Source organism: Acanthochromis polyacanthus, chromosome 8, assembly GCF_021347895.1.
Source record: "Acanthochromis polyacanthus isolate Apoly-LR-REF ecotype Palm Island chromosome 8, KAUST_Apoly_ChrSc, whole genome shotgun sequence".
Lineage (NCBI taxonomy): Eukaryota > Metazoa > Chordata > Actinopteri > Pomacentridae > Acanthochromis > Acanthochromis polyacanthus.
This window is the reverse complement of record NC_067120.1, coordinates 37,282,617-37,304,736: the sequence shown is the minus strand read 5'-3', so window position 1 is coordinate 37,304,736 and position 22,120 is coordinate 37,282,617. Positions and strand designations below refer to the sequence as shown.

The following is a 22,120-nucleotide window of genomic DNA, read 5'->3' as shown; positions in this document are numbered from 1 at the left end:
GTTTTATTTTGTCATTATTTTTTACTTCTTGTCATTTTGTAATAATTTTAATGTGTATTTCAAGTCACCTTTGATATCAAGGTGTCAGTTTTTTAAGTTTCATGTCATTTTCTAAGTAAATTTGTCATTTTTCACTTAATTAGGTCATTTTCCAACTGATATCGTCACATTTTATTTCACACTTCATTCATTCTTTTCATGTTGCTTTTATTACATCTATTTATTTCCATTTATTTATTTATTTTCATGGCACCTGACAGCAAAAGTTTGACAATAATAATAATTTAAAAAATAACATTATTGAATACCATTTCATGACAATCGCTTTCTTTGGTTTTCATTTTTTCCACACCCATTTATTTCCATTTCTTGTTATTCTTGATTTCATGTCTAATTTTGAACGTTTCGAGGCCCAGATTCATGTGAAGACGAAGGTGTTGGGACTGAATGTGGTGCAAAATGAGCCACAAGAACAACATTCAGATCTACAGTTTGAGTCAGAGGAGTGTTTAAAGATCGTCGGGAAAAACACAGAATAATTGTGCACAGATTCAGAACATGTTTCAGAGGCGTGAAGTGGAACCAGAGCTCATGCAAACAGATCAATTAAAACACTGCATGTAGCTCCAGACAGCAGAAGGAATGATTTACATTTACACAAACACGGCACACAGGTGACGAAACTACAGTCAGACATTTAGGTCACGATGCACCGACACATCTACTGGTTCTACGTTTACAATAAAAGACCCACAATTAACATACAGCAGCACGTTATCGATTCTCACAACACACACAGAAAATGTACAGTATTTACACAATAACTTCAGTCTGATTCAACCTGCCAAGTTTGATAAAGTCTCACTGAGAAAGGCTTGGATTGGAAACACAACGCTGCCCCACAGTGGCAGCATTAAATAACACAACGACTACACAAGTCAGTCACTCACTTTTACAGGAGTTTGATGCTGTTTGCACATGCGAGATAAGAGACACATGCAGCAGGATTCATGCTTGGCTACGCTGTTAGCATCAAGAACGACTAAACCCGTCACTAAAACCACAAACAGCCACACGGCGAAGCTAACCAGCAGGGGGCAGAGTTACAGAGTGCAGTAGTGTTTGTTCGGGCATCGGAGACGAGGAGGTTCACTTCCATGGAAGGCACTTTGGATGGAGAAGGAGTCGCTAATGTTCCCCAGGATCACAATAAAGTTTCTAATTTAAAAAAACTTAAAATCAGAATCAGTAAATTGCAAAAATGTGGCAGAAATATGTGAAGCAACAGCCAGAAGATACTTAGCTTAGCATAAATGAATTTGTACATAAGTCCCTTGTCACTTTCAGATTTTGCTTTTTGTATAAATAAAAAAAAGGGCTAAGCTAGTCATTTAGTCTCTGTGCTAGGCTATGCTGAGCTAACCATCCCCTTACTGTTGCTTAATCGTAGAATAAGTAAACTGTAAATATGTGGCTGGCTTAAAGTGGCAAAATTGTAATAGAAATAGCTTGCTAAGAACTGATGTTTCATATAAATCCACAGCCAGAGGATAGTTACCTTAGCACAACATAAATTTACTTCCACTGAAATTACTTTTCAGCTACATAAATTGCTTTTAGTACAAATTTTGTGTCAATCACTGAGTTTCTGGTAGGTGGATTTTTCACCTGTGAAAAAGCTAGGCTAGTTATGTACCCCTGTTTTAGTCTTTGTACTATGCTAAGCTAACCATCCAGTCACTGTGGTGTCATATTTACTTTACAGACATGAGAATTATCCAAAGGTGTTTTTCTCTCATAAAACAAAACAAAATTTGTAAATTTTAAATTCCTGAAAGGTTAAAAGTGGTGAAAATGGGATGGGAATATGTGAAGCTACAGCTAGCATAGCTTAGCATAAACTCTTTTGTACAAAAGTGCCTTGTCACCTTCATATTTTGCTTTCTGCATAAAATAATAAACTGGAATTGTGTCAATCAGTGAAGTGGTTTATCACCTGCGACAGAGCTAAGCTAGTCATTTACCCCTGTCTTAGTCTCTGTGTTATGCTAAGCTAACCATCATTTTGATGTTCCTTCTTTATAAAATGAATAAATTGTAAATATATGGCTGGTGTAAACTTGAAAAATATAATGGACATAGGTAGCTAACAACTGATGTTTCATATAAAGCTACAGCCAGAGGATGGTTAGCTTAGCTAGCATAAATTTACTTTCACTTGGCACTTAGATAAATTGCTATTAGTCTAAATTTTGTGTCAACCAGCGAGCTACTGATAGGTTGAGTTATCACCCGTGGACAAAGCTAGGCTATTAATTTAGCCGTTTCGGTCTCTGTGCTATGCTAAGCTAACCATCCAGTAGCTTCATGTTCAGTTTACAGACATACGAATGATTCAAAAAATATATTTTCCTCCCAAGAAACAACATAAAATCAGTAAATTTGAAATGTGAGCCAGGTTTAAAATATCAAAAATGGGACAAAACAATTTAGCTATAAACTTAAATAACTGACAGTTAGCTTAGCTTAGCATAAAGTCACTTCTTATTTTGATATTTATATGCATGTATAATATGTGTTAATTAGTTTGGTGCTGGTCGCAAGGCATTGTAACACATTTGGGGAAAAAGCTAGGATGGATTTGTTGTCCTTTTTTAGACTTTATGCTAAATTAAGCTAACTATCACTTAGCTTTCATTTCATATTCATTTTACAGCCATGGTTCAAAGAATCATTATTCCCACATAACATCAACTCACTAAAACATAAACATGTCGCAAAACAAGAGAGATTGACTGTCTCTCTGCCTCATATGAAGCTAAAGTCTGAGGATACTTAGCTTAGCATAGTAAGCATAGCAAGTCAACTGCATTGAAGTCATTTGTCAGTTTTATATTCTGCTTTTTGGATGGTTTAAACAAGCAACATTTGTGTTGGTAAAGGACCTGTAGAAGTGTTTGTAGATGAATTTTGTCAATTGTGTACAAAGCTAGGCTGGCTGTTAACCCCGTTTCCAATTCTATGCCAGCTAAGCTAACCATGCTGTTACTGTAAACTCCAAATGTGAGAGGCCAAAATGGTGAAATGAGATTCAAACATGTAAACAATGAACAGCTTGATATCACCTTGTTTGATATGAAACTACAGCCAGAAGATAGCTAGCTTAGCTTAGCATAAAGTTCCTTACACCCTGAAGTCTTAATATGTTTTGTCACTACCTTGCTTACCCTCTGTTTCCATCTTTATGCTAAGCTAACTGCCCACTTCCTGTCACTTTATATTTGGTTTATAGGCATAAAGATGGTTCATACAAGAATTTCTACTCCAAACAATTTTGTGTGTCAAGTTTAAAACAGCAAAAATGGGATAGAAATCATAAAACTACAGCTAGAAGAGAGTTTAGCCTAGTTTAGCATAAAGTAACTAAAGACTCTAAGGAAATATAACACATTATAACTTGTATGTTTGATCCCTGAAAATTCCAGTGATTATTATAATTAGCTTGTTAGTTGTTTACCCTGTTTCTGTTGTTGCTAAGCTAACTGTCCCCTTGTTTTTGATTCATATTTATTGACAGGAGAACGGTATAAATCTTTTAAAGAGAAAGCATGCATGGATGTCGTTTCTGACATTTTAGGTGCTGAAGCAAGCACCTAAAGTTAATAAAGTTCTATGTTAGATTATGTCAGAACTGTGTGTTTTTGTATTTAATATGAAGCTACAGCGACAGAAAAACAAGCATAAGGGAATTTTTAGGCGTTAAAACTGACCTGACACCACCTGAACAGCAAGTAAAAGCACAATAAATTCTTATTGCCATGTGGCATAATCACACCACACGTGTAATAAATATGTTCACCAAGGAAACACGGCTTAAACAGCATATAGGACGTGTAACATCATGGGTATAATGTGTAAATCCACACTGAAGCTGCTCGGGGTGTATTTAAACTTCACTTTAAGCTGCTAGTTACTGTGGTGGTAAAGCAGGTCGACACAGATGCTGGACTGATGGTGGTTTTGTGTTACTATTATTATTGCTGATGTTTGCTACAGCTGTGGCACAGTTCAGTCCAGCAGGTTGGTTTTCAGCGGTGAACCACACAAACGCAGCAGTCGGAGGGTTGATGTTGATCCGGAGGGAAACCGCTGATGTGTTGTCAGATTGTCATGTGTTGAAACGCAGCCTGTCAAGTCACTCTGCCGCCATTTTGTCTATGTGGTCGGTCAGCAGCTTGTACTGTTCTGGAAATGGATGAAACACACATATTCAATATAAAGCCACGTTGCTATGTAACAAGAACCATAATCACATAATTAACATAATCTGGAACATGAGCTAACAGCAGATATTGAGCCAACCAGAGTAAAATAGCGCTAACAGAAGCTAACGAGAGCAAACTGACACTAACAAAAGTAAATAGCAGCAAATAGGAGCTAACATGAAGGGAACAGATGATAATAGACGCTAACAGAGAAAACGATGTGCCAGCTGGAGCCAAAAGGCAGTAACAGGCTCGAATAAGAGAGCTCAATGGAGCAAACAAAAGCTAATATGTGCTTAACAGGAGCTAACTAGAGCCAACTAGAGCTAACTGGGTCTAAAATAAGCCAACACAAGCTAACAGGAGATATCTGGAGCTATGAGGAGCTATATGTACTGCACAACGCTAAGAGAAAGTAACTTAGGAGCTAACAGGAGGTACCTGGAGGGAACAGATGCTAACAGAGGAAAAAGATGAGCCAATTGCAGCTTAAAGGCTCTAACAAGAACTAAACAGAGTAAAAGTTAACAGGAGAAACCTGGAACTAACAGAAACAGTTAGGAACTAATATGAGATGTTTGGAGCTTAAAGGCAAAAAGAAATGTATTGAAACAAAGCTTTGGATTAAATATGAACAAGGGAAGTAGAAATTAAGGCCAGTTTTTCTTCCTACCTAAGTCCACATGTGTTGTTTCATAGTTTTAAATGGTATAAACAATGAATGTATGTCCAAACTTTTGACTTGTCTTTGTCCTGTAAAGAACCTGCAGCCTGTAAAACCTGAGTCAGTCTGTTTGTTAGCTTGTCTGTTGTTTTAAAATTGAACTCCATTAGGCAATTTACCTCTAAAATATAGACTTAATAAATGAACAGAGCAGTGTTACCTTCATTCAGGTTCCCAATAACCGCCTGCTTCTTCAGGAAGTCATTGCAGAGTTTCTTACTGAGGCCAAACGCCAACATGTTGTGAGTGAACGTCCTGAAAACACAACGGAAAATATATCAAACGCACTATAAATATTCAGCTTTTACCACCTTGAGTCCTCACTAAACACAGACATATGCTTTGGGTTCCATTCAGTTTTTCTCCTAATTCAACTCACCCATTTAATCTATTTGTTCATAGTGTCACTGAAGTGTGGACACATCGGCAAAAACACATTTTTAAGAAAATCTGTTTTTAACAACATTTTATTATATATATCATTTTTGTCAGGTATTGAATTTAATATATATATATATATATATTTGATAATCAAATATATATTTAATATGATAGCCACATTTAATTTGTGGAGAATGTCACGGTTCGATTCTGCAGTAAGTAGTGATGGTTCAGACGACCATGCTTCAGTGTCTTTTAGTTTATTCAGCACCCATTGTTCCAATACAGCAGTGAAAAAGCCGACGAGGGAAAAAAAAACAAATAAATCACTGCAGCAAAAATGTACGCAAACAAAGTATTTACATTTGGAAAGGTGAGGGGAAAAAGAAAAAAAAAATCCACAATTTTTCCAGCTAATCACCCACAATGTGACTAGCTGATCCAAGCCCATCCACACACAATGAACCACAGCTCCTTTTATACCCCTTGCCCCTCCCCTGGGCAACCACCAATATGCCAACAGAGGGTTCCATGCAAAAACAATACCTCACATAAAGAATTTCACATCATTTCTACACAATCCATTTCAGATATACACATAAGTAAACAAATAAATGATTATTGGCTTCCCCAAACAGCATTTCCAACCAGCTAAACAAACATTCAAAAATCTACTCCCCAATAATGGAAGGTTCCATGTCACCTGATTCAAAAATGCGCGCCACCCAGCATTTTTAAGACGTGCCATGCAAGCAGTTCGGCTTAGGAAAGTGGAAGGTGTGTGAGACCGGATCGTCTCTGAAGACAGCAGCAGCGCTGGTTATTCTTGAGACGCGCGGGTGGAAGATAGGAGATTTTGGAAAATCGGTAGTTGGCATAATCTGGTTTGTGACTGGGGCGGGATGGCGTCCCAAGTGGACGGTGACAGTGACATGGATGAATTGAGTGACTTTGTTGACTTTTCAGGATCAGGGCTGAGGGGATCTGGGTTTAGGGGTCCGAGTCAGAGTAGCAAGCGTGGTTTGGAAAGTGTGAATTCAGAGGAAGGGAGTTCAGGAAATCGGAAAAGAGTAGTCAGAGAGCAGGTTAATCCTAAAGTGATCCTTAAGTTTAAAGATGAGAGCAATGTGGCAAGTTGTGGAATATTGACTTTATCGAGGGAATTAAAAAAGAAACTAGGTGAGGTTGTTTTTGCAAAAGTACTGAGGGATGGATGTCTTATTATAGTGTGCAAGTCTGAAGAACAGAAAAATGCAGCGATGCAGCTTGGAAGCATTGGAAAGTTGGTTGTGAGTGAGCGTAAAGTTGTTGGTGAGAAGAAAGGGTCCCGTGGAGTTATTACAGGTATTCCATTCGATGAGGACCTTGAGAAACTTAAAAGCAGTTTTGGGCCAGGAGTTGTATCTGTTAAAAGGTTGATGAGAACTGTTGATGGCCAGAGAGTGCAGAGTAGGTCGATTTTGATTCAGTTTCAAGATAATGTGATTCCTGAGAGAGTGAAAGTTGGCTGTTTGAGTTTCCCGGTTAGGGAATATGTACCACCTCCGCTTCGATGTTATAAGTGTCAGGTTTATGGCCACATAGCAGCGGTGTGCAGGGGCAAGCAGAAGTGTTCCAAATGTGGAGGAGATCACAGGATTGAGGACTGTATTGAAAATGCTCCAGTGAAGTGTTGCAATTGTGGAGGGCAACACACTGTGACGTTTGGTGGGTGTGAGGTAAGAAAGAAGGCTGTTGAGGTTGAAAAGGTTAAAGTGGCAAATAACATTTCGTACGCAGAAGCTGTGAAGAAGGTTCACACGCAAAGAAATGTTGGTATGGATGAGTCCAGAATTGGTTCCAATAGGGGTGAGAGAGGTATTGTTTTGTCTGTAAAGGATGTAGTGATGTTTTTGTCCTACGTGATTAATTGTAATGAGCAGGCAAAGCATAAAGTGGATAAGACCAAGATGGTGGTAAAGGGTGCAGAGATGTATCTGGGTGCTAGAGGGGTGTCATGGGAGCAGGTGTACAGGAGGCTGGAAGAGGACAGTAAGATGAGTGGAGCAATTAGTGAAAAGACCTGAATATTCTTCAATGGAATGCCAGGAGCCTTGTTGCGAACGGACAGGAATTTAAAGGATATGTGCAATATAGTGAGGTGAAGCCAGATTTAATTTGTATTCAGGAAACTCGACTCAAACCCTCATTAGATTTCGTTATTAGAGGATACCAGTGTGTACGAAGGGATAGGGAAGGAGGAAATGGTGGAGGATGTGCTATTTTTATTAAAGATGGTGTTCAGTATAGGGTGTTAAATAAAGGGAAAGATTTGGAGTTTATTGTTATCGAAGTGTGGGGTAAGGAGGGTAGGGTTGTTGTGGTCAATTTTTATAATCCATGTAAAAAGTTATCACTGGAAGGAATGGAAGTTATTATGAATTATCTTGAGGGTAAATGTATTTGTTGTGGTGACTTTAATGCTCACAGCACGCTGTGGGGGGGTCGTAATGATGAGAATGGTGAAGTGGTTGAGGAGATGATAGATTTAAAGAGTCTTGTTTGCCTGAATGATGGAAGTGGAACAAGGTGTGATTTTAAAAGAGGAACAGAGTCAGCTATTGACTTGACTTTAGTGTCTGAAAATATTGCTGGGATTTGTAGTTGGAAAGTGGATAGAGAGACAACTATAGGGAGTGACCATCGCCCAATTAGTATAGAGGTGGGTGTAAATATTGAGAATGTGGATATAGGGGGAGTGAGGAGGTGGTGCTATAAAGACATAGATTGGAATAGGTTTAGAATTTTGTGTGACAAGGAAATGGAATGTATTGATGTGCAATCTAATGTTAATGATTATAATTTGTCCTTTTGCAGGGCAATTGTAAGAGCAGCAGAAAAGACGATTAAAAGGAAGGAAGGAAGGCGCAAGGGGAAGATTGTGCCTTGGTGGTCTGAAGATTGTAGTACTGTTATTCGAGAAAGGAATAAAGCTTATAAGAGTCTTAAAAGAAATCTGTCTTATCAAAATTATATTGAATTCAAAAGGAAGGAAGCAGAGGCAAGGAAAGTAATTAAAGGGACTAAAAGAGCTTATTGGAGAGAGTATTGTGGGAAGTTGGGTAGGCAGACACCTATAAGCCAAGTATGGGGAACAATTAAAAGAATGTCAGGAATTTATAAAAGTTATAACTACCCAGTAATGAAAAATGGTGAGCAGACGGTTGTTAGAAATTCAGATAAAGCAGAGCTGTTAGCTAAACATTTTGTAAAAGTTCATAGCAGTAGTAATCTAAGTTTAGAGGAGAAGAGAGCAAGAGAGGAGACTGTGGGGAGTCATATTAATATGTTTGAGAATGTAGGGGGCGCTGATAGTGTGATTAATACAGAATTCACAATGAAGGAGCTAAATGACGCGTTAAGCAAGTGTGGTAAAACAACTCCTGGGAAAGATGAAGTTAGCTATAGTATGCTAAAGAATCTTAGTGGTAAATGTAAAAATTTTTTGCTTGTTCTGTATAATAAAGTGTGGGCAGAGGGCTATTTGCCTGAACAATGGAAGGAAGCTGTAATTATACCAATCTGTAAGCCAGGTAAGGATCCTTGTTTAGCTGAGAGTTATAGGCCTATTGCACTGACCTCCCATGTGGGTAAATTGATGGAGAAAATGGTCAATGACAGGCTTTGTTACTTTTTAGAAAAGTATGAGTTACTTAAAAACCATCAGTATGGGTTTAGGAAGGGGAGGAGTACTTTGGATCCTGTGGTTATTTTGGAATATGAAATTAGGAAGGCCCAAGTGAATAAGGAGAGTGTGATTGCTGTTTTCTTTGATGTGGAGAAAGCGTATGATATGATGTGGAGGGAGGGGCTAATCATAAGGTTACATCAGATGGGAATCCGTGGGAAGATGTTGGGATGGGTGAAAAGTTTTTTAAGTGAAAGAAAAATTCTAGTGCGAGTGGGGAAAGATTTTAGTGCTAAGTATGATGTAGAAAACGGCACACCTCAAGGTAGTGTAGTAAGCCCTGTGTTATTTAGTGTTATGATAAATGAAATATTTTGTGATGTTGAAGGTTTTGTAGGATGTTCTCTTTTTGCAGATGATGGAGTAATGTGGAAAAGGGGTAAAAATATTAATTTTATTGTGAGTAAAATGCAACAAGCTATACACAAAGTGGAGGAATGGACTATAAGGTGGGGTTTTAGATTTTCTGTCAGTAAGACAAAAACAATGTTTTTTACACGAAAAAAGGTTGATCAAGTAAATGTTAAACTGTATGGGGTGAATTTAGAAAAAGTAAGTGAGTTTAAGTATTTGGGTATATGGTTTGATCCAAGGCTAACATGGGTGTTGCACATTAGTAAGGTGGTGGAAAAATGTAAGAAGGTGATAAATATTATGAGATGTTTGAGGGGTCGGGACTGGGGAGCTAGCCGGAATTGTCTTAAAGCAATTTATATTGCTATGGTCAGATCAGTGATAGATTATGGTTGTGTAGTTTACAGTTCAGCTGCCAAGACCAACCTGAAAAAATTGGAAGTTGTTCAGAGTCTTGCATTGAGGTTATGCTGTGGAGCAATGAAAACAACCCCAGTAGATGCCATTCAAGTGGAGATGGGAGAGATGCCATTAGAGTTTAGAAGGATGCAATTAGCTCTGACTTATTGGGCTAACTTGCAGGGACATAGACAAAGTCATCCGGTGTTGAACGTGTTGCAGCCAAGTCAGGAAAAAGGAAAGATGCAGATTAATAGCTTTGGATGGGTAATAGAAAGCATGACACAAGAGTCCGGAATAGATCAACTTGAAATAAGTCCAACGGTTTCAATTTCTCTTACTCCTCCATGGTTACTGACAGAGATAAAGGTGGATCTAAGCTTATTGGAAAAGAAGTGTAGTAGTGGTTCTGTTAATGGGTATATTTCTTATGTTTATTCAAATGATTTGGTTATTTATACTGATGCGTCAAGGTCACTTTCAGGTCAGGTTGGAGTGTCCTTTGTTATTCCTGATTTAGGCATTGCTATTAATAAAAGAACAAGCGATAAGTTATCAGTGTACACTGGGGAATTGGCAGCAATATTGCTGGCTTTAAACTGGACAGAGGACAATGGAAAAGAGAGAACTGTGATTGCAACTGACTCCAGCAGTGCAGCAATAAGTGTTAAAAATTTGAAATCTGAGGCTAGACAAGATATTATATGTGAAATTGGTCAAGTTAGTTATAGGCTAGGGAGACAAGGCAAGCAAGTTATTATTTTGTGGGTTCCGGCACACATAGGAGTGGATGGAAATGAGTTTGCAGACAAATATGCAAAAAGAGGGGCTGCTAAAAGTGTAATTGACTTTCCCATGAAATATAGTAGATCTGAAGTTAAAACAATAGTTAAAGAACAAATGAAGAAGAAGTGGCAAAGACAATGGGATACCTGCTTGAAAGGTCGCTTTTATTACTCCATTCAAAGAAGTGTAGAGAGGAATTTAGTAGAACAGGGCTGTTTAGGCCGGAAAGAGGAGGATGTCTTGTCACGATTAAGACTCGGGCACACAGGGCTGAATAGTACTCTGAGAATTATTGGTAAGCATAATACAGGGGAATGTGAATGCTGTAGAGTGGAGGAGAATGTTGAACATGTATTGATTTATTGCCCCAAGTTTCAGCAGCAGAGAAGAGCATTCAAGAGGAAAGTCTGTGATAGTAAAATTAAATTCGAGGTCAGGGAAATTTTGAGTAATTTATCTTTGAAACATGTTGCTAGAGCATTGCTTTTATTTATGGAAAGAACAGGTTTAAGAGAGAGGGTTTAAGGGCTGCTGGGGCCTTCCTGCCCCACACTCCATTCCAGAAGGTGGCGGTAATGCACCTAAAGTTGCGTGCCAACTGCCATTAAACAAAAAGAAGAAGAAGAAGAAGTTCGGCTTAGTCTCTGGAGGAGTGAACAGGATGGAGCAACAGCAGGTGTGTGTGTGTGTGTGTGTGTGTGTGTGTGTGTGTGCCGCATCGGCGCCGAGTGTGCACCCTCGGACGCCGACCGCAGCCAGCACAAAAGTCCGGTGGAGGCGAATAGTGCATTAAAATGATAATGTATGTTTTGCACGGTGAAATGGCGGCGCACTCTCTGCCCCGGCGCTCACCGGCACGGAGCGAGAGAGAGACACGCGTTGCCAGGGAATGACGGGCGTTCACCGGCGCTCCGTCACAGAGACAAAAAAAAAGATAGTGAATAATATTTCCTGTGTTCAGACTTTAGAGACACCCTGTACATATAATATTAGATTCTGAATCAACGATATGATGAGAACGATGAGCAGTGAAAATTTTTCATTTTTAGCTTTAATAGTTTTTGTAATATTGTTGTTCAAACAGTCTCAGAAAGTCCCAGAAAGTACTCGATATATAAATATAAAATTTCACGTAAAAAATAAAGTTAATAAATGGTAAACGTGTGGCAGCATAAAGCTAAAGACTGACTATCTCTCTGCTTCATGTGAAGCTAAAGCCAAAGGATACTTAGCATAGCTTAGCATAAAGTCAACTGCATTGAAATAATTTGTCACTTTTATATTTTGCTTTTTGTATGATTTAAACAAGCTAAATTTCTGTTGGTGAAGGATTTTTAGAAGTGTTTATATATGAATTTTGTCAAATGTGGACAAAGTTAGCCTAGCTAATTCTACAATTATATGTAAGCTAAGCTAACCATTGTGTTACCTTTATTGCTGTTCTTTTCACAAAACATAAAACTGTAAATGTGATCGGCCAAAATGGCAAAATGGGATGCAAACATGTAAACAATAAACACTAAAGATTGATATGAAGCTTCAGCCAGAAGACAGTTAGCTTAGCACAAAGTTCCTTACTCTGAAGTCTTAATATGTTTTGTCACTAGCTTGTTTACTCACTGTTTCTATCTTTATGCTAAGCTAACTGCCCACTTCCTCTTACTTTATATTTGGCTTACTGGCATGAAGACGGCTCATACAAGAATTTTTACTCCTAAAAAAATGTGTGTGATAACTTTAAAATGGCAAAAATGGGATAGAAATAATAAAATTACAGCTAGAAGACAGTTTAGCTCAGCTTAGCATAAAGTCTCTAAGGAAATCCTTAGATAAGATTTAAATGCCCATAGTTTATGAAAAAGAAAATCCAACATAGTGGTTTTGGTGTAATGAGGATGCTTCTCTTAGTGCACAATAAGACACAAAAAATAAAATATGTGTTAGTGTGGAGTTAGTTTTAGCCACTAGATGTTTGTTTGCTAGTTTCAGTGGAGTCACCTGGTAATAAGAAGAGTAAAACTAAAAATGACATTAATGAGACTATCAGATATCAGAGGTAGCAGTAACAGATGGACTCACAGCATGAGTAGATGATGCATTAATCATAAATGAATCCATTAATTACAATTTATAAAGGATGCCCTATGAGTGTTTTACCACTAGGAGGCCTCCTACAACCTGTTCATCCTCTACAGGCCTCGTTTCTCTGTATAACAGACATCTTTTTCCTACCCCAGTTGGCCGAAGGCAATGTTCTCATCGATTTTGGAGCTGTCGTCTCTCTCCTCCTGGGTCATATGACACCACTTCTCCCTGCAGCACAGAGACAGCCAGAGTCAGCCTTTAATTCCTCCTGACCTTCAGCTCCTCCACACAAACACACCAGGGCTGGATGTCAACAAATATCAGTCGTCAGCGCCGCTGGGCCGACTGCAGGCAGCACCACGGCGGCACAAAGAGCCGGAGAACGCTGCAGCGTTTCAACCGATCGGTGAGGCTGGAAAACAGCTCGATAATTTATTTATTTTTTTTTTAAATCAGTGACATCCGTCCCCGAGGCTGTTTGTGTGACAGAGAGAGATTCCATCACACATAAAACACGAGATGATATAACAGCACATTAACCAGCCATCAGCAACCAAATATAACAAATGATTCGTTCACAAGGAATCATCCCATTTAACAAGCGCATGGAAAGCACCAACTTACTGGAAAACAACCTGGAAATGCTTTCATGCCATCAACAACATGAAGACATTATTATTAGTAATAGTAGTAATACTATTAGTATTGAAATGTTGGCTGTTGTGGATCATTTCCTGTCTGATTTAAAAACAGGCTGATTAAATTAACTTTCTATCAGTTTGTGAAGGCTAATAGGATTTTTGTTATTAATGGAGCACCACAGGGCTCCATATTGGGTCCTCTGTTATTCTCTCTTTAAATAAAAATAATAATAAAGATGTTTATACTTGTTGATGATATCACTGTATAGCTTTTATCACAGAGAGACTTCATAAACTACACTTTAATATTTTAGAATCTCAAGCAAAACTTGTTTTGAATGCAAACAAAAATTAATCCTATAAACTCCAATTACATCTATAATTTGACTCATTGAAAAAGCAGGCCACGCCTCAAAGGTTTAATTACTATAATTATCATTACAACTATTATTATCATTATTAATGATAATGATGAAAATAATAGATTCAAAATAATAATGATTATGATGATTAATGATGATAATAATGATAATAGATTTTCCTTTCAACTCAATGTTTGTGTACAAAATTGTCAAAATATTTTGTGAAGAATTTTTTATATATACAAAACTTCAAGTCATTTTCATTCAACGTTATTTCAAGATAGCATTTTATGTTTAAAATTATATTTAAACAAACATGTTGAAATAAAAATGTCACAGTAAAATAAAAACATTATAAAAGTAAAACAACTTCAACAAACTAAATAAGAAATAAAAAAGCCAATAAGAAATAAGACCAATCTGTATTATTAAAATTATGACATTATCAAATGTCAAACATGTCAACTGTTGAAAAATAATGCAATGAATTAAAAGCCAACTTTTAAAAAATGCATTATGATATAAATAATAATAAAAATGTGAAATTAAACTGAAATAACATTTGCATTTTAAAATTTCTTGAAAAAGAATTAATGTGTTTATTTATCTCATAATTATGTAGTCATCTTTTTAATAATGATATTTTTTTTACTTTTTACTGCTGCTTATATTTTGTTCTTTTTGGTTTGTAATAATAGTTTTTGTGTCATCAATGCATATTTAGCGTTTTATCTATTTAAGCAGCTCAGGACTGCATGTATAGATGTAAATGTGCAAACTTAAATTTTCTTTGTTTAATTTGGATTTAAATATTTACCAAAAAAGCAAATTATTGCAGAAAATGTGTGGATGATAAAATGTTGAATTAAGTATTTTACATATGTAATGTTTTACTTAAACAACTAATATAAAAATGTAACAAAAAAATAAACTGAGGTGAATTTTGGTATTTTGTCTGCTGTAATTGAGAGTAAACTCTTTTCTAACATTATATCAGTTTGAATAGTGATGTATGGTTTAAATATACACCTTTAATTTATGATATAAAACGGTATTTGTCAGGGCAGAAAAGAAAAAGCGAAGCAGCTCATGAGTTCGGTTGTTAATGTCTCAGCATCCAGTCTGCAGCTGAAACACAGTGAAGACGGTAAAGCATGCAGATGGATTAAAAACATGCTGTGAACGTGCAGTGAGCTGTGAAGAGTCACCTCCAGACAGAAACAAAACCTCTGCACGTTACACAAACCATGGCTGCAAAAGAACCACGAGAATCACACGACGACATGCCGACAGAAGCCAAACACAGAAAGCAGCGAGTGTAAAACTCAATCCGATTACAACTACAAGCAACGCCACATCCGGCTCCCTCTCCTGCTGCGATTGAGCAGATTCTGTCTTTTAATTTATACACAACAGCAGCAGCAGCAGCAGCTTCATGACTACAGCTTCCTCCTCTCGGTGTTCACCGGAGCAGATCTGATGAATCAGACCTCGACCCTCCACCTCAGGGCCGAACACCAAGCTGCTGCCTCTTTAACCCTCATCAGCAGCCTTTCTCTGCCTCCTCTGAGCTTTATTTCTTCTCTACACTCCTCAGATTCTCCTCCAGTCTGTGATTCGGCCCTGTTATACCAGAATAATCAGCCTGAACCAAAACACTGATCCATGTTCCAAACCTACAAACAGATTAAATCTGATTATTTGTTTATGTGACGGGATAAATTTGAAACATGTGACGGACGAAACATCAAAAGCGTGACACAAGGAGGAGCCGGAGTTTGTAAAACCACTGACATATTCAGTGGTAAATCAAGTAAATCCAACAGAAAACTTCACTGAAATGTCTGTTTATTTATGTTTTAATGGACTTTTTTCAGACACACAGAATTTTAGAAGGAAAAACACATCTGAGTTGAATTCTGAGTCATTTTTGCATAAATTTCAGTAACTTTTATGCCATTTCGACAACTTTTGAAATCAATTTTGGACATTTTTGAAAGATTTCTGTGTTTCTGGACAAATTATGGACTGATTTTCATTTAATTTGGACGACTTTCAGGTCATTTTGAATTTTTTTCAACAATTTTCAAGTCTTTTTTGTGTGAATTTTGAAGTCGCTTTTGTAAGATTTTTGTCATTCTGGACTGATTTTGAGAAATTATGGGCCGATTTTCATTTAATTTGGATGACAGCCATGCAGTTTTGATGGATAAAATATACATTTGAGTTCTCGTAAAAGCTGCAGGTGAATTAATTTTACATCCAATCTAGATGTCACATCTAGATTTCAAGTCGTTGTTTTAACAGAACTGAGTAATTTTTCACAACTTTCATGTCATTTTTAACCACTTTTTTGAGTCATTTGCAACTTTTTAAACTATTTTCAAGTTGTTTTGGATAAAATTTCAGGCTCTTTTGAACTTTTCTTTTGAATAATTTTGTGAAATATGGAGTCATTTTGGAAGGTTTCTGTCATTTTTGTCCAATTAATTTTGGACATCTTCGGATCGTTTGATGTGTTTTCTGCTTCAGTTTGGTCAAAATTACTCCAAATTTACTCCAGTTTCTCTAAAATTGGTCAAAGAAAACTAAAAAATTGTCCAAAGTACCTTAAAATGCCTCGAAACCTTTTCAAAATAACAAAAAAGTTGCCTAAAATCAAATGCTGTAAAGCCTGTGCAAAATGATTTTTGAAAAAAATTCTCCAAAACAATTCAAAATTTGACCAAACTGATACAAAATCATCCAGATTTCTTTTAAAATCTGTCCTGAATGAGATAAAAGTGACTCTAAACTCTTGCAATAAGTTCTTTAATCAGCTCTGATCATTGATATTATGGGATGTGTCATAGTTTTAACAGCAAACGTAACGAAATTGCAACCAATGCAACTAAGAAACTGCAATGGCTTCGATTTCAGTCTGTTTTTTTTTTGCAAGTAGTGAACATATAAGGAATCTGACGTGGTGATTTGGTGTCATTTTAAAATTAGGATACAAAAATGTAGCAGAAATCAAGAGTTAGGAGTCAAATCCAAGGAATTTTAAGTATTTCAAGTGACAAAAAAAGCAAAAAAAATAATCAAAATGTGCAAATTTATGTTGTAGACGGTGTAAAGAAGTTGAGTTGTGCAAAGAAATTTAGGATAAGCGTTGATGAATCACGTCTGACTCAGGGTGTAAACTGTCATGTCAGTAGTTTTACTAAATCCTGTCTTCCTCCTTGTGTAAAATCACACGTAGTAACGCTCCATCACATGTTTTATAAAGTGAAAAATGGACAGATGGCAACATCTGTCAGGAAAATCTACTATATTCAACATTTTACAACCAGGTAAAGGCTCTTTTTCTACATAAATCCAGATATTCTGATGCTCTCTGCCTCCTTCAGAGTGAGTCATTCTGTCTGAAAACAGCTGTTAAACATCTGTCCTCCACCTCCACCTCCGTCCATCTTTACTTTTCTCTTTCGGGGACACAGAGCGACAGACCTCTCGTCTTTCTCTTCGTCCTGCGTCCTTCTGCCCGGCAGCGAGGCACAAGGAGGAGACAAAGGGTTAACATGCAGAAAGAGGAGAACAGCAACAAGAGAAGAAGAAGAAGAACCGGCAGGACATCACTGCAGCCTTTATTCAGGTTTCTCTGCCGCTCATCACCTGGTGGTCGGAGATCTCTTCTTCCTCTCGCAGTGGACGGCGTCGAAGAACGCAGCGTTCCAGAACCTCAGCGTGTGCCTGCAGAGAAACGACACGTCAGAGAACCTGAGACTGCTGCAGGCCAAACCACACCGAGGCTGTGACGCATGGTTAATGTGGACGGTCAGCTCCAACATCTGAGGCTCCAAAAAAAAAAAAAAGGGAAAGTGGAGCAACGACACGAACTAAACTGAACCGATGGAAAGATTTTAGGTCTCCAACTAGTCTGTACTTTAGAAAACAACCGAGTTTACGGCTTTTTATCCGACATGTGCACCCAAAACACAGAAAAACACTTCTCTTTAGGCAGAAAAGAATGAAATTTACCGTATAAAAGCACAAAAAAATGCATTTAACGCTCTAAAACAGCTAGCTTTCACACTTTATTTACATTAATATTCATCTGCAAATCTAGACCAGCTGTGTTTCTATAAAATGTGAAAAATTAACCGGAATTCACCAAAAAATTTACTGTTACTGTACAGGTTTTCCTGTTTTCTTAAAAATCTGTAAAATCAAAAGTAAAAATTCACATGCTGACTAACTATTTTACAGATATTTGTTATTAGTATAAAGAAAAAATATGTATATTCAAGCTCAATAACAAATATTTTTGGACTATTAGTTCACTTATTTCAGATTTTATATCAAGTAAAATGACAGAAAAAAAAAGAGTTAATTTACTTATGGTAAAAACTGCACTTTAAAAACCAAACAAAACCCAAATGTTAACTGTTTTTCTAAACAATGTAGTTATTTTACAGATGTTTCCTTCCTGTTTTATTAAATTACACACATAAATAACCTGTTAATTATCAATTTTAGTTAAAACATGTAAAATAAAGGGTAAAAAGTAATAATTCACAAGTTGATTGTAAAAAGAAAACAAAACCACCCATAATATCCAAACTCTATTTTTATGAATGTCCGACCATTTCACATGATTTTACTTTTTTTAAATCATCAAATCACCTCATTATTTTACAGATATTTGTTATTAGTATAAAGAAAATTAAGTATATTCATGTTGGATCAAGCATAAATTATTTTTTGGTCTATTATCTCACTGTTTATCAAGTTACGGCACGTCAAACATGGATCCATGGCATGATACCGTCACCACCATGCTCTGCAAAAACAACTTCTAACTCTAAAACCAGCGTCGCCTGTGAGTCCAGATTTAACATGTTTTACTTAAGCTAGTGGTCTACCTATAACTAAGAGTTAAAACTTGAAACTTTTGAAACATTTTTTTTTCCTTTTTTTGACTTTGCTACATTATTGTACTTTTACTATTGCTTTTTTTTTTGTCAGCATATAAAGGAATGTCTTCAAAAAACAAGTTTTTGTCGGAGTATGCCATTTAATTTGGCATAGCAACCACCATAGCAACCAAAATGAACAGCTGATCTGTAAACCAAATTTTATTTGCGACAATCTCTTTGAATCTTGTTATTTTGGCATTTTTTAAAACAATGTTTTATTAAAAACTGGTGAGAGAAGACAGTAGAAAGAGGAGATCGATTAGGAATTTTTCAAAGTGCGAGATTGTGGAAAGCCTAGAGAGAAGGGAATTTGATGTATTGCCTTTATTTTTGGACTGCTTATATGTTTCATAGTGCTTTATGTTTTGACAATTTTTCCTATTTTTTGTATATTTGAATGATAACCATGAAGAGTCCTTTTTTTGTATTTGAGCAGAAATATTAGGTGAAGTAAAAATCAGTCAAACATGCATAATAACATAAGAAATCAGCAGCACACCAAATTTGGTGTGCATAGCTATTTTCCTTCTGAAGATATTTGCTCCACAAGATTCTTTGTATCTCGCCAAATCTGTTGTCACCATGGAAACTATGAAATATGGCAGACTTCAGCTCAATGTAAAATGCTTCTACTAAATCCATCTTTGTTTGTGCCAAGTTTTGTGTCGATTGGTTGGATTGTTTAGAAAAAATTATAACAAGTTGTTTAATAAATGAGGGTAGACTACCACCTTAATCATGCATGTAGGCACAGAAAAAAAAGACAAACATGAGTGAGCTTTCTTTCTTTTAAGGTTTGGTGAATGGAGGTAATGAGCTCTGACCAGATGGGCTGCTGCTTCAGGTGAGTGTACAGGTAAACCTTCTCTCCTTTCTTTTCCTCTGGAGCCTCCGACACTAGAGAAAAACAGGAAACACGGCGGGGTGAACTCACTTCTACTTTGCATTTATTTACTCTTAAGAAGCAGAAGTAATACCAGGAGATTTGGGCTTGGTCTCCACTGGACCTTCTCCAGCCATCGAGCTCCTCAGTTTGCTCTCCAGCCCTCCGAAGAATCCTTTGACGTCGGTCTTGGATGTGTTTTTGAGGAGGCGTTCGGCGGCGTCCTTCTTCCCCGTCAGCCAGGAGTTGGCCTTGTTCAGGTACGAGTCCAGAGCGGGTGGAGGGGCGCCGCGGTCCAGCAGCTCTGAGGGCGACGGCGGGGATTTACCTGAAGATCAGAGCTCAGAATGAAGACGCTTTACGGGTTTAGAAGGTCCACCAGCAGCTACCTGTAGCCGGTGAAGCTCACAGGTGAGTCATCATGTGGTGTTGAGGAAAAATAAACTCATCCAGCTGCAGCTCAGTCAGCTGGAAGTGAAAACAGTAATTAGTCCGTCAGCCTCCGGTGTTCAGAACCAAGAGAAACGTGCAGGTGGTTTTATTGTTAGCGTGGTTTTTCTGCAGTTTGCAAGTCGATAACGTCACAAGGCTTCAGTCCCGCTTCTGTCCTGTTCATTTTAGGAGAAATTTTAAGATTTTTCTGATGATTTTTTAAGATTTAGAGAAATGTTGTTCCCATATGAGCCACTCAGCAACCTTAGATATTTAAATATGAAGCTTCTAGATGGTCCAAAACTGGGGCTTAAATCTAAAAAGTTGATTTTTTTTTTAATCAAGTCTCACAGATCCATCGATTTCTTTAAAAATCACCTTTAAAACCCATTTTCACAGACTGGTTTGACCTTAATATTGTCTTTTTGTTACATATTGAGGTTTTTATTTGTAATTATTTATATTGGCATGATGCATTTTTGTGTTTTTTGTCTTCTTGCTTGAACTTAATCCAAACTGTTTCAACTCCAAGCAGCTTCTTGGCGTTTTTTTTCCACATTTTTTTCTCACTGTGGGGTCATTTTTCACAACAATATAAAGTCTGGTACATCTATGGAAACAGAACAGAGAATGAAGAAATAACGTTTTCTGTGCAGTAGGGCTGGAGCCGAATATCCGGCCATGACGGTGGTGTCCCAATATTCATTCTGAGATCCGAATATTCATAACGTACACCAGTTAGTGCACATTTGAACGAAACTTCAGTGCATTAGCTTGTCATCAGACTGGTAAAAAAGAATAAAAACAAATGTATAAAGTGTCACAATATATACAATATAAAAATGTAAAAGTAAAATGCTATGTACATAATGTGTGTAAGACATGAAAATCCCATGATTTAATTGTAATTTTGACTATTTTTTTGAAGATTGTGCCTCTTTAAACCCGTCACTTGCACGAAATGCAGAATTTTGTTGATTTTTTTCAGGAATTTGACTGAAAATGATTGATTTCCAGCTAATTTTTAAACGAACGATGAAGAATGAAGCGATTTTCGTAAAATTCAAACACAAAACGCCCACGAAAAGACTCAAAACAACCATAAAAAGACACAACGTATCTACAAAGAGACGAGAAACAGCAACAGAGACACAAAGAGGCAAAAAATTCAAATGAAAACATAAGAACAGACCACAAAGACACATATTTAAAATTAGATTTGATTCATTTTCCTGATGGAACTACGGGTCACGAGATACGTTCAAGGCCTCCCTGAAAGTTCAGAGTTTGACAGATTTCCTGTTTTTACAGTTTGTAGCTCTGATAAATGATGTCATTTTGGCATTTGTAATTTACTTGTAATTTACTTATTCACATATAACACACAATTAAAACCAACCAATGTGTTGTTGTTGTTGAGAGGATTAATTTAATCTTAATTTTAACGGATTCATGCTCTGTGTGGCTGCCTGTTCTTCTGAACATCCTGTTGTTGTTTCTTCTGTTACAGCACGTTCCTGCTGCTAAAGCTGCTTTATTAATTAATTACTACATTATTAGAGCAGAGCTGCTTTCAGAGCAGGTTAACTTTGAGGGTAAATGACTTATCAGTGTTCTCAGAGGTGCCTGCAGACGGATGTTGACGCATTGAACGTCTCGCAGCGGTGCAATAATCACTCAGCACTTCCTGCCTGCATCAGCACAAACTTACATTTGTGGTGCAAGAAAAAAAAAAAACCACGAAGCCAAACCGACGGCGGCTGAATCAGCACCGAGCCTTCTGCAGCTAGCAGTCGCTTTCTCCTTTAATCAGAGCAGCAGAAGGTCATGAAGTCACTCTGCTCACTGGATCAGACCTTACCGATGTAGTAGTAGGTGAAGCACATGGTCATGAGGTTTTTGGCCGGGCTGTAGTCGTCCATCTGGTAACACCTGTGAACACAACGTCTCTTTAAAAGCTGAAATCACTGCTTCTAGCTGTCAACAAACATCAAGAAACCACAAGGAGACCATCGTAAAAACAGTATTTATGAGCAGCCAGAGCTGGAAATGATCGTTTTCCTGCAAAATAAATATTAGAAACAGATCAGAGAGCTCCGCTGTCACACTGCAGAGCTCCAACA

At 37.3% G+C, this 22,120-nt stretch overlaps 1 protein-coding gene across 3 annotated transcripts in view; it reads right to left on the bottom strand.

Moving 5' to 3' along the window:
- Positions 1–486: 486 nt before the first annotated feature.
- The window catches only part of kiaa0513 (KIAA0513 ortholog), a 42,244-nt gene continuing 20,610 nt past the window's right edge, over positions 487–22,120 (bottom strand). Inside the window, exons 5-12 of one of the 3 annotated variants that reach the window (XM_022211440.2) lie at positions 21,859–21,929; positions 19,660–19,893; positions 19,507–19,579; positions 17,379–17,456; positions 17,214–17,240; positions 12,869–12,949; positions 5,150–5,244; positions 487–4,245 (exon numbers count right to left, since the gene is read on the bottom strand). In XM_022211440.2, coding sequence (XP_022067132.1) covers positions 4,196–4,245; positions 5,150–5,244; positions 12,869–12,949; positions 17,214–17,240; positions 17,379–17,456; positions 19,507–19,579; positions 19,660–19,893; positions 21,859–21,929 — 709 coding nt within the window. In that variant the 3' untranslated portion in view covers positions 487–4,195. Of the gene's footprint in view, positions 4,246–5,149; positions 5,245–12,868; positions 12,950–17,213; positions 17,244–17,378; positions 17,457–19,506; positions 19,580–19,659; positions 19,894–21,858; positions 21,930–22,120 lie in introns of all 3 variants that reach the window. The other 2 variants (XM_022211439.2, XM_022211441.2) reach the window with 2 other exon arrangements.